The sequence below is a fragment of the Sinohyriopsis cumingii genome, chromosome 7, assembly GCF_028554795.1.
Source record: "Sinohyriopsis cumingii isolate HCF-2022 chromosome 7, ASM2855479v2, whole genome shotgun sequence".
NCBI classification, from domain to species: domain Eukaryota; kingdom Metazoa; phylum Mollusca; class Bivalvia; order Unionida; family Unionidae; genus Sinohyriopsis; species Sinohyriopsis cumingii.
This window is the reverse complement of record NC_142967.1, coordinates 7,071,395-7,084,404: the sequence shown is the minus strand read 5'-3', so window position 1 is coordinate 7,084,404 and position 13,010 is coordinate 7,071,395. Positions and strand designations below refer to the sequence as shown.

Genomic DNA, 13,010 nt, shown 5'->3' with positions numbered 1-13,010 from the left:
CAACAGATAAAGTCCCTTGTATGTGTATCTCCTTACTCTGTTTTATAAATGTATAATCTCAATATCAACAGATGAAGTCCATGTATGTGTATCTCCTTACTGTGTTTTATAAATGTATAATCTCGATATCAACAGATGAAGTCCATGTTATGTTGTATCTCCTTACTCAATGTTATATGTATGATCTCAGTATCAACAGAGAAAGTCCATGTATGTTGTATCTCCTTACTCAATGTTATATGTATGATCTCAGTATCAACAGAGAAAGTCCATGTATGTTGTATCTCCTTACTCAATGTTATATGTATGATCAATATCAACAGAGAAAGAAGAGCATAAACTGAATAAGACATCAGAAAAAAAAGTACACAAATACACAAATTTGTCAGACATATTTAATTTCACTATTTATGCTTATCAAATACTTAAATACAGAATGCTCCACAGTAACTTCCCCATTCTTTTTAAGTTGGGTCATTGGATGTAATTTTACAATTTGTAAACGATAAAGTCTGCAACATTTAAGAATTTAAAACATAGTATTTAATCAAGTCTTTAAATGCATGTCCAGTACCACTACACTAATCAAGTTCCCTGTACATATGTATTTCCTTCATTTTCTACTTTCTTTATTCAGTCCAGTGCAAAAGTTTTAAGTTGTGATGCATGAAGACGATCTTAAGTTAGGCACTAAACTGGACACAACACATAAATCAGGAAGTTTATGTAGGTCTGATATAACTCCTGGCGTACACAACTAACAGTTGATCATTTCACAAAGCAGGCTTACTGGCATGTAGTACATTTTAAGATGTACAAGCACAACCTAGGTAAACTATCACCCAAACTTTATATTACGTCAATTTTACTATATCCTGATTAAAAAGTCCTTTTCAAGATTAAGGCATAATTAATAATGTGCACAGCTTCTTGCTCATGCAAGTAATCATCCAAAATCTTGATGTAAACCAATTTAGCAAGCTGTGTAGGAACTGGATTAGAAATAATAGCATCTTGATTCAGAGAGCTCAGCCAATCAGATGCCAGGTCACATCATTAATATGTATTAAACTTCACTTATGATCATCATACTTGACCAAGATCTTGATAAATAGGTTTATTTACCAAATTTGATAAAATTCCCATAAAAATATACATGCATATGTCAAATTTTTATTAAATTTGGGTTTGAAATACATTCATAAAAATCGGGCAATCATATACATTACCATCTTATTAATATGCTTGGAATTTCCTCATAATAAACACATTTATATATCTTGACGATATACAACTATTTACAAAGCATCATAAAAACTTAACAGAGTCTAGCATGATAGCAAGCTCAAGCTCAGCCAATTACATGCCAGTTTACATCATCAATATGTGCAGATATCACATACAGAATTCAGTTAAGCTCTTTATCATATAACCCTGCATACCAAATTTCATCAAAATCGGATCAAAAATAGAGCTTCATGATTGGCAGCATGCTCAGCCAATCAGATCTAACATTACATCACCTCATTAATATGCATAGATCCTGTTTACTTGTAACTGTCCAAGATCTGGATGATACAAATCCATATTCTAATTTTGTTCAAAACTGGATCAGAATTGGCTTCAAGTAAAATGATCAGCTATCAGATGCAAGATCATTTCATAATATGCATGGATCTCACTCATTATTCAAATTATCCAAGATTCTTATGATAAAAGCTTGTATTTAAAGCCTGATCTAAATAGGATCACAAATATGACTTCCAGAGTGGTTAGTACTCTTAGCCAAAAAGATGAAAGTTTACATCATTATGCCTTGATCTCAACTGTTATTGAACCCATTCAATATTTGTAAGACACTGGGCTGTATTTCAAGTCTCATCAAAATCAGATCAGAAATGTGGCTTCAGGGTGGCATTGAGTTCCGCCACTCTGAGGCAATCTTGATCATATAAGCATATTTTGAATTTTGATAAAAAATCTGACAAGAAATACAGACTTCAATAGCAGTAACAAGCTCTGCCAGCCAGATGAAAGATTACCTCATTAGTATGCCGGAATCTCAGTATCAAAAGCATCTAAGATCTTGACAATATGAACATATATTCCAAGTCTGATCAGATATTGTGGGGTTTGACACCATTTTTTTTTATAGCAAATGATAGGCTATACATGGCAGCCAGTATATTTGGCAGAAGAATCTTAGAAGACCATGGAAAGAAAAAATGACCAGAGGAAGCTACTAGTAAAGTTTCTCCCATGTTAGTTGAGCCAAGACCTGAACTTGCACAGACAGAGGTGATGTGTGTGAGTGATCTGTAAATACGAGTACCTCCGGCCACTCAGCCACCCAGGGCCCTCCAAAGGTCGGATCAGAAAAATGGCTTTAAAAATGGTAACAACCATGGCAATCAGCTGCAAGATCACATCATCAGTATGCATGGCTCTTGCTCACTACCAAACTTATCCAGATATAAATAAGGGCCCGGTATAAGCAAATATTCCAAGTTTGATGAATACAAGTAACATTCTTTGCTGGTCTGATCTCCAGGGAAAGTCGGAGAGAAATATGAATAACTGTCAGGGACTACAACAGGCTACAATAGTAGCTAATTGGCTCAATTAGTGTAGTGATATGTAATGAATAATATTTAGAAATCTTAAATTTAAAACATGGCTGAACAGTTTTTAATCTGACATTACATACTGTGTCTGTAGAACAGGATACGGGATGGTCAAGTTTGATTAGAGATGTCTTTGTAAAACAAATGTCCTGCGATCCTCTCTTTACCACTCGGTATGAACTCCCTGCCAGACTGATTTAAAATGTTGTACTCACAAAAACCTGTCAAAAAAAGTTTCATGAACCCACAGGAAATGGACTTAAACATGAAACTTCACCAAATTATAGCAGCATGAAATATGTCATACTGACCTACATTTGTCATAACAGTGTTGCACTTGCCAAGAGACGTCAATATTTTTAGTACAACTCTGCAGCTAAAATTGCAGAGAAGATGCAATCTATTCTTGCTTACATGTCTGATCCAACTGCAAACTTCATAGACCCAGATCTGCCACTGCATAATCTGTTGACAGATCTTGGTATATGCAGTTAGGAGTTATCACTAGAACAAAGACCTAATCTACCAGCACATAATGTAACTATAAATCAGGGTCTATGTTTGTCTGCAGTTTGATCCTATTTATAATCAAATCTAAATGGTAAATTAGAAGCTAAACTTAATCAAGGTGTTGTTGGTGTGTGATTAGGATATTTAATGTAGCTTTAAAAAAATTTCAGTCATATCGCTATGATGTCTGCAGTGTGGCAGTTTATAGTGATGTCTAGCAGTGAGGCATCATGCCACAGACATGAATCATGATGTCCCACCCAGTAACATTAGCCTGACACCAGGCCAACCAGTCCTAACACTAACCTCTTAATACTGAGCACCTAGCGACACAGCTGTTAGTACCATTTTTGTAAGTCTTTGGTATGACTTGGCTGGGGTTCGAACCCATGACCTCCCACTTTTGAGGTGGATGCTCTAACCACTAGGCCACCAGAGCGGTCACAAGGGTTGTGGACAGATGGACTAGGGTAACACAAGAGCCATTCACTGCTTGTCTGACTATTTTTGGACAGTTAAATTTTCATTTAAAGTCAAGTTATCTTATTGATCCTGAACCAGTATGAGACATGGTGTCTCCATGCAGACATAGTCAATTTTATGGTTTACTCCACCTCCAACTATTTTCTTCCATTTTCACTGGTGGAAGGGAGTTGCAGGAAGATAGATCTGCAATGAGGCCATTACAGGCCAGTAGGAAAAAATACCTGGTTAGTGTAACAATGTTACAAGTTGCATCATTTTGACATGAAGTAGCTCAGCGATTTTCAGCCATACATCCATAAAAAAATGACTGGAAATGGTGTGCAAATATATTGTTATGGTCATCAGTGGGGTAAATTTGTTGCATGGTTTGTTAGTGACCCAGTATAGAATAATGATGAGTTAGTAGAAAACCTAACTGGGCCCAATCTAAGTTCCTCACCTCATAAATTTCCTAAAATCTTTGTATCAAGCCATACCTGATCACTAACAACCACATAAAAACCATAAATGTTAAAACCTGGAAAGACATAGTGTCTTGACAATGAAGCACGTTATGATACTGTAAATTCAGTATTTAACATGAGGACCCAATTTATGCTGATTTTGCGGAACAAGAGGACTACTTCCAAAATTCAAACATTTCATAATGATAGAAATGCCATTTCTCAGAAACCATGAACATTAATGCTCGCAAAATTGAATGAATTTTCAGTGTTAACTTGAAAAAACTTGAATACAAAACCTGACCACAGATTGTTAATGTCTGAAGAGAATCAACACCTATGTAGTGCTAGAATACACAATTTTACCACAGAATGTTAATGTTGAGGAAGTGACACTTACATCATGCCATATGTTGAATGAAGCCCAGATAAAAAGGACACCATATGAAATCCTTCAAATAAAGATGAAAATTTATGAAGCAAAAGAAGGCAAGTAGTTAATAGTACAACTGATCCAATATCCGCATTAAAAAATAATGAAACCTACAAATATATGCACTGTAGTTACATTACAAAAAGCACAAATAATTCTCTCTCACTCATAAACTATTTCAAATCATTACATGTTGCATACAAGAAATTCTGCTCATTTGATGAAGTGATGCCCAAGTTGGTCTTGAATTTGTTCTGAATTTCTGAGGCTTATCAAATACCATGAGTAAGATGAGATGAACTTCAGAAATGTACTTATAAAACTTACCAGATCCATTAAGTCAACAAAAGTGAAAAAAAGTTAATTTTAAAAACCTTATAAAGATTTGATACACTTCATACAAAATTTACTATGATAAAATCTTCACATTTTCTTAATTAACGTAAACAAATCAACTGATAACTGGCATGAACTATAAATAATTCTTTGCTGTTTACTCTTAACTGCAGTGCTAATGATTATTTGTGAGAAGAATTCGTTAAAGAGAGACCCGGACTATATATGATTAGGGTCTGCTGATGTTGCTTACTTTTCTTCATAATATTTATGCTTTGGTTACCCAAACTATTTTTCATTACGACGATATACGTTCTAAAATTTCACAATACAATTCACATCATCGTTAAGTGTGATACTCTGCACTATGCATGGAGAATTAAATCCGAATAATTTACTCAGCATCCACATGCACTACAATAAAATGCCTAACATGTTCTTTACATTTCGAAGAAATTTTTAAATATAATAGCATAAGATATCTTGTATAGCCTTTAGAAATATCCACCACCATTTTGTATGTGTTCATCTTGTTCATACATAAAAGGAATTATATACCCAGCAAACTGGGGTACAAGCCATATTTTCAAAGAAATACATAAACTGGCAGATTGATCAATGAATTAAAAACTATTTCCATCTTGGATCTTTATAAACTGATTTAACTGAAATTAAAAACCCTACAATCTTTAATGCTGACCTGTGCCAATGTAAAAGCATTAATATCAAAGCAGTATCAAATCCATTCCAAAAGCATATTCTTTAAAAATGACCCTGCACAAGAACAAATACTTCAATTTTGTCAAGATTGCAGATTTCTGTGTGGCATGCCATTCATATGATATACCACCCACACCATCGCCCCAAAAACAAAATAAATGACATTTTACCTTTACAATTCCATCTAAAGCTGGAATTTTAAAAATTAACTACTACTAGCATTTTTCTTTGACTTTTGATATTTTTTACATCAAATTATGAATCTGAACTACAATGGGACTTAGGTACTGAATGGCAAGAAATTTTATCTCAGACTTTGAATTGCAAATTATTCAAAAACATGTACAAAACTATTAAAGTGACCATGAAATAAATATTATAAAAATAATGATGACATCTTAACATGAACAGCGGTGAAATTGTAACAAAAATCTTTTAAATAGTTTTGACGTAATGAGCAATGAAAGATTTTATGGGGGAGAACTCATCACAAAATTATTACCTTTGATTTTGATGGCATAACAAATGAGGAATACTTATCTAAAATAACAGAAATTTTCTTCAACAGTACTTCAGATACTTTCTTTTACTTTTAAGAAACCTTTTATAAATTATATTAATTTCCATATCCATACATTTTTAATGAAAATGAAAATTATTTAGATTATTGAAAAAATAGAAGTTTCAGTTTAGTTTTGAATTTGTTTTAATATTAACAAATTTAAATACTTAATACCATCTATGACATCATAAAAACTCATTATTAATGAATAATCAAAGTTATCTCCCCTGACATTTTGCAACTTTTTTATTATCTCGAGTTATCAACCAATTTTGATGGAATTTTCACTGTTGTCTATGTTGCAATGTCCTCTTTATTTTTCTTCAATTTATTGATAAACTTCAGTGTGACATAAGCAATTACTAGCATATCTGGAAAGGCCAAATTTAAAGTGATGAAGCATGTACAATTGTAAAGAACTACTGGATCAATTAAAGTGATGAAAACTAAACAAAATAAAAAACTAACATGTTTGTCTTAAATAATATATATGATAGTATAACGGACATCTGAATGACTATCTTGATTGTGCAACAACACTGCCTACTTGTGTTTCCCCCCAAAAAGGTATCTCTACTACAGATGAATATTAATACTACCAAATAAAATGATAAGCTAGCATTAAGCAAGTTAAAATGTCTTGATAGACTAGAGTATTTATGTATCTGTCCATACCATTTACTATCGGCATAAGGATTGTACACAAATGTTTCCATGGCCACTCTTCCATACGTTAGTGAAAACAGAAGCAATTCTGTGGACACAAATCTTTATCAGGAAGAACAAGCACTGAGCTTAAACTTTTTAAGAACAACTGTACTGCAGAAAACTCAAAATTTAAATAAATATAACAATATTATGTTCAAAGTGAAGAAGTTGTGTGTGTGTCAAAAGACAGCAACTATTACTGCTGTGACCTGTTACTTAAACCTAGACATAAACGGTAGTCATTGTTTTGAGTCCACCTACTTAGCAACCACCAATTCTGCTTCCTACAATATGAATAAAGAAGTATATTGCACTCTAAAGAAATCTTTAAACAGCATATGATGCTTGACTAAAGAAGAGGAAGCAAGTCTAGGAGCTATAACATATTAACCCCTTATCCAAATGCTGGAAGTTGTGAGATAATAACATATATATATAAGACAAAAAATACATTTATTCCCCCACAACCTGTGTCCATTTTTTTGTATTGTATTAAAAACTTTTATTCCACAGATGTTACAAGAACAACCTAGGCATAAACACTTTGTAACATCTATCTAGCATTATTTGTCTTGATTGTTTTCATCTTGTTAATGCCAAATATATACTTTTTCTTTCTAAGCCTTGTGATATAAGTTTTAATCCTGCCAACAACAGTGCCTGTAGTGAGGATTTAATGCAAGTTCATAAGAGTGTCCACATGAAAGTTCAGATAATCTGAACATAAGAAACTGAAAGGCAATGCTTGAAAAACCAATACCATGAAATAATTTATAATATTAGAATGTCTTCCGGTGTATGGCTTTGACACCTTCTTCATTATATTCCCTCTTTGACACCCACATCTTCTTGAATGTGTCTAGCGAGGCAAGAATGGAACCACTGGAATAGAAAAAAATGTCAAAGTAATGAGGGCAATGAGCAATGGCATATTCATTGACCCATGCTGCAAATCCCAAAAAGTTTCATACATTGCCTGACTTGAAACAATAGTAATTGTATGAGGAGTAGCAAAAGCAAGATTTTCAAGACAACCATTATGCATGTATTATTGGCACCATTTTCATTCAAGACCAACTAGATATCAAAAGAAGTCTTTTGGTGAAAATCCCATGATGCAACATTTTTATTTAGGGTCAACCATACACCACTAGAACTCTTCTGATGTAACCCATGTCAAAATGACTAAACAAAGTTTCCAAGATGGCCAGACATAGTAGACGTATTGGGAATCAAATCAGCACCATTTTAATTTCTGGTTTATGAAGACACTATAAGAAATCTTTTGGTGAAAACCCCATCTTGACAGGACTTTCCAAGTAACAACACATATTTTCAAGATGGCTGCCATGGTGACCTTATTGGATAGCATTTGTACATGATTTCCATTTAGGTTCATCTTGATACATATAAGACTTGGGTGAAAGCACAATGCTGATATGGCCAACCATGTAGAAGAAATGACCATGAGATTGTGCAGATGGCAGTTGTTGTGGCCATATTGTAGGTCACGTTCACACCATTCATTTACGACCAACTAGACATCTTTCAGTGAAAACCCCATGCTGATATGATCATTCATTCAGAAGTAGTATAAACAAGATTTTCAAGATGGCATTTGTAGTGGCAATACTGGATGTCTCAGTGGCACCATTTTCATTTAGGACCTACCAGACATCATTAAAAGTCTTTAATTGAAAATCTCATGTTGATATGACCATTCAATCAGTAATAATAAGATTTTCAAGATTGCTGCTATGGTGGCCATATTGAATGTCCAAGGGTATTATTTTAATTTTGGGAAAAAACTTGATCATGGGATGAATAAAAGCGTAAAGTTTCATGGCAATCAAAGTAGTTTAAAAGAAGTACTGATAACAAAGTTGTGCAAACAGATGGACAGACATTGGACAATGAACAAAAAACCATCCCATAAGCTCTTCTGGTGTATGACCAGTAGACCTGAAAATCACAGAAGCATAAAGACCTGCTTTCACAAGATTCTGCCATTCACTGCATTCAGCTCTAGGACAAAAAGGAAAATAATAACAAAAATTGAGGGAATACAAGGATTTTCAGATGTTAGCCATAACATACACAAAGTTTCATGGCAATCCATTAAAAACTTTGAGCCTGGTTGCTTTCACAATATTCTGTCATACATTCCATCAAGAACAGTAATAACTCTAACAAAAAAATGCAGAAGCACTGTGATCTGTAGATCTGTACATGAAGACCATAATATGTATCTAGCTAAAGTAATCGATACAAAATTGTGGCACAAGTTGTATTCAAAATATTCTCTCACTACATGCAGCAGCAAGACAAAAGGGCAATAACCTTAATTAAAATAGTGGAAGGACAACAATTTGTTGCAAATGACAAATAGGAAATAACTCTAATTAAAATAGTGAGAGGACAGTGATTTCTTAATAAATGACATTAATTATGTTTGCATGATACAAAACATCTGACTCTCCAAGTCAAAAGGAAGAACAACTCTAACCAGATGGAGCACAATTTGTCAATATGCCCATCCACAGATGATGATCATAACATTTCCCAAGTTTCCTGGTGATCCATTATAACATGTGAGTTCACAAGTCACACACTGCATTCAGCTGCAAGTCAAAGAAAAACAACAACTCTTATAAATATTGCAGGAGAAAATGATTAACATCTTCAGGTGATCATGACAATATTTACGAAGTTTAATGGCAATCCATCAATAACTGCAAGAACTGATGCACTAACGAGTGTGTGTCCTACATTTTAGTGAGATACAAGACAAAAAGAGCAATATCTCTTTTAAAATATGCAGGCACATAGTTATTTGTCTGTAAATGCATCTTTAGGAAATGACCATAATGTTTACGTTTCATGGCAATCATTACAAATACTGTGACTGGTTGCAATATGGAAGGACAGATGGATGGGATGGATGAACACAAGGATTACTATATACTTCATCCCAACCCCATCCACCTCTATAACTAACATCCAGGTTAATCTTGGGTCTGGACCTAGGGTGTGGCTGGATGTACAGACGGGTGCATCCACATATGGAAGAACAATCAGATGCCAAAATTATTGCTACTGATCAACTAAAAATGTGCACTCTATTCAGTTGAATTAAAGAACAGTTGCAAAATTTAACTGCTAGAACAAGAACCTTGTAGAAATAATCCTTACCCAATCCAGGTAGAATATAATCTTTCCTGTGGTGCTGATATCTGAGGATCAAAGAAAAGAGCAAATATTATGCAGGAGACAAATACATTATAGAGAAAGACAGTCTACACTCATCAGAATGCCATGTATTATAGCAAAACCATCACTTATTGCCAACAAACTGCCTAGATTTGATTTCCAGACAGTTTCATTCCCACAATATAAAGCAACCCATGCCCTAAATTTTGCCAAAAATAATATCTTCTACATTGATAGTCTGTTTTAATGCCAGTGATTTCCATCAGGCAATAATTTCCTCTGTTGATTAATTATTCTTTGAATATTAACTGCCTCTGAAGCATTCTTGACATTCTGGGCTAATTCTTAAAATTCTGGATGAATTCTTGACATTCTGGGCTAATTCTTAAAATTCTGGATGAATTCTTGACATTCTGGGCTAATTCTTAAAATTCTGGATGAATTCTTGACATTCTGGGCTAATTCTTAAAATTCTGGATGAACTCTTGACACTCTGTGCTGATTCTTAACACTATGGGCTATTTCTTAACACATTGGGCTACTGTCATGATGTTGAAAAAATATTTTAGACATGTAAATACAAAAAGCATCACAGATCTAAATCCCTTCTGAAACATTAGATTCCATGGCGAGATGATCCACACCATATAAATTATGAAAATTCCAAATTACAACTGATGATTCATCAGATATGAATTTCCAAAATCAAAGTGAATAAAGAAACAATTATTCCCTTTATAAAGAAATCTAGAATTATAAAACAAATCTTACATACATTAATTTAATTTCATGCAAAATGTGCATCCAAAATGAGCTTGTACTGATGTCTCTTAAATTCAATGAAATTTATCCAGTGACATGAATTTAAGTTTTAGAAATTTGAAATTATCAGTGATCAAATTTAACATAGTAAAAACATTATTTACATGACATTCATCGCACTTACTTTGTATCTGCTCTCTCTCTCTCTCTGCATTTTCATGGAGGGCATTTTATATTTTTATGGGGAGGAGGCAGTTTAATATCAGAACAGGACAAGTCTGTTTCAGCAAATGTGTGACTGATAATAGCTCATGAAGAATATAAAAAGTAGTTTTTACTTTCATTATCAGTACTAAGGAATTAACTTTGTGTTACACAATGGCACTGCATTGTATGCATTAGAACCACATGTTACATTGGAGACATCAACATTACAAACAAAATCTGCATGTCCACCATTGTAAAACACTCACCAGGCACAGTCAATCAAATGATGTTAATAACCTGATATTCAATGAAAGTTAATTACTCCTCAACTGCAAGAAGTTACACTGCAAGGGTTTAATTACTATCGGTGACCTATAAAACCACATATTTGCATGATCAAATTGATCTCTATTAACACTTTCACCACTAAGTAACTTTGGGGGCATAGAGTCCTCAACACAAAGTAACTTTGGAGTTGTAAAGTAAAATGACTTGTGGATTTTGAAATAAAATAACTTTGCCAATTTTAAAGATATCTGGCTGGATTAGGTGTCAAAATCAAGGTTAAAAATCAAATTTTATGACTAATTGAATAAAATGTGCATATCTATTACAAGTGTTAAAATACAGGTATAAACAGGTAACACAACAGGTAAAATACAAGTAATTATCTATTTACTTCTTAGAAAACTTAGAAAGTTCCCAAAACTTGTTCAATTGACCCTAGATGTACTCGTGAATAATTCCAGTAGCAACACGAGTCTTTCTTTCAGGTATATGACAGGTAGAAATTAAAATTTAAAAAAAAGCCGCAATTTTATCCAAGGTGAGATCTGTCCACACACCTGTATCACCTCTGGCACATTTGATCGTTGCATTCAAATTTGTTAGACGGCCAATGTTTCCAAAAACTTCAACTGAATAGAATATTTTAAAATATTCCAAAGCTCTCCTGGAGCCATTTAACACTTGGGTGGGTCCAACTCTCTTAGAAAACTGAAACAAATCTCTTTGGTTTTCCAACTTCCAAACAAAATTACATGGAGCGTACACTTCCTCCGGTTCAAAACCTTCAAAGTCCTCTTCATCGTCATCACTGTCACCCACAAGTGCATTCCATTGCCTCTCCAGATGCCGTCTCTCATTTTCATCCAACTTTATTAGGCCGAAATTGGTAAAATCCTCTGATAATTCAAAATCTAACACTTCATTCACTTTCTTCAAACTCTGCCATTTTGGATACAAATTTCAACATTTGGAAAACTTGTTAAAAGTGCCTACTTTGTTCGATATTTCTAGTTGCATACAAGCTAAACTCATGAGATAATCCAAATATCTACATTACAAGTAGAAAGTTATTAGTGGTATCCCAAAATTTACATAGTCGGGTACTATAACATTAGAGAAGAACACTGCCCCAGACCGGTAAAGCGGTCCATAGTGTTTACAGACTTACCTCCCCTGGACCAGAAAACTGGTCCATAGTGATAAAAGGGTTAATAGTAATGAACGTAAGTTTTTTGTTTACACTCAAACTGAATGTGTCGTGTTTTTCGTGCAATCTTGTTTTAAGGAGGATTCATTACATTTACTGCAGATACACACAATCATGCATAAATATGTATAAATCATGGATTTTTAAGGATTCCCTCCAGCACAATAAACATAGTGACAAAATATTTGTGAAATTTGACATTTAACATTCAAACATATGTCCCTTGGTCTCTGGGTATAAAACAAGGAGACACCAGTATCCTAAATAAACATCAAAGACTGTGAACTCATTCCATACCTTTCAGGGTCTTGTGGGCAAAAATAACAGCAGCAAAATGTACAGATTTTTTAAAATGAACTTCAGTACATTCCTAATGAACAAAATAGAGCTATGAAAAAACATCTGCATATTTTTGCTGTCTCAAAATAATTACTGTTGAAAAAGAAAAAACCTCAAGATAACTTTAATATCAGCTATGTAGAATTCAAGGATCAATATTTTCATTCATTCTTTA

At 33.7% G+C, this 13,010-nt stretch overlaps 1 protein-coding gene across 1 annotated transcript in view; it reads right to left on the bottom strand.

Annotated features, from left to right (window-relative positions):
* Positions 1 to 381: 381 nt before the first annotated feature.
* The window catches only part of LOC149794693 (beta-centractin), a 58,844-nt gene continuing 46,215 nt past the window's right edge, over positions 382 to 13,010 (bottom strand). The window contains exons 10-11 of the mRNA XM_089964301.1: positions 10,015 to 10,055; positions 382 to 7,704 (exon numbers count right to left, since the gene is read on the bottom strand). Coding sequence (XP_089820427.1) covers positions 7,602 to 7,704; positions 10,015 to 10,055 — 144 coding nt within the window. The 3' untranslated portion in view covers positions 382 to 7,601. The remainder of the gene's footprint in view (positions 7,705 to 10,014; positions 10,056 to 13,010) is intronic.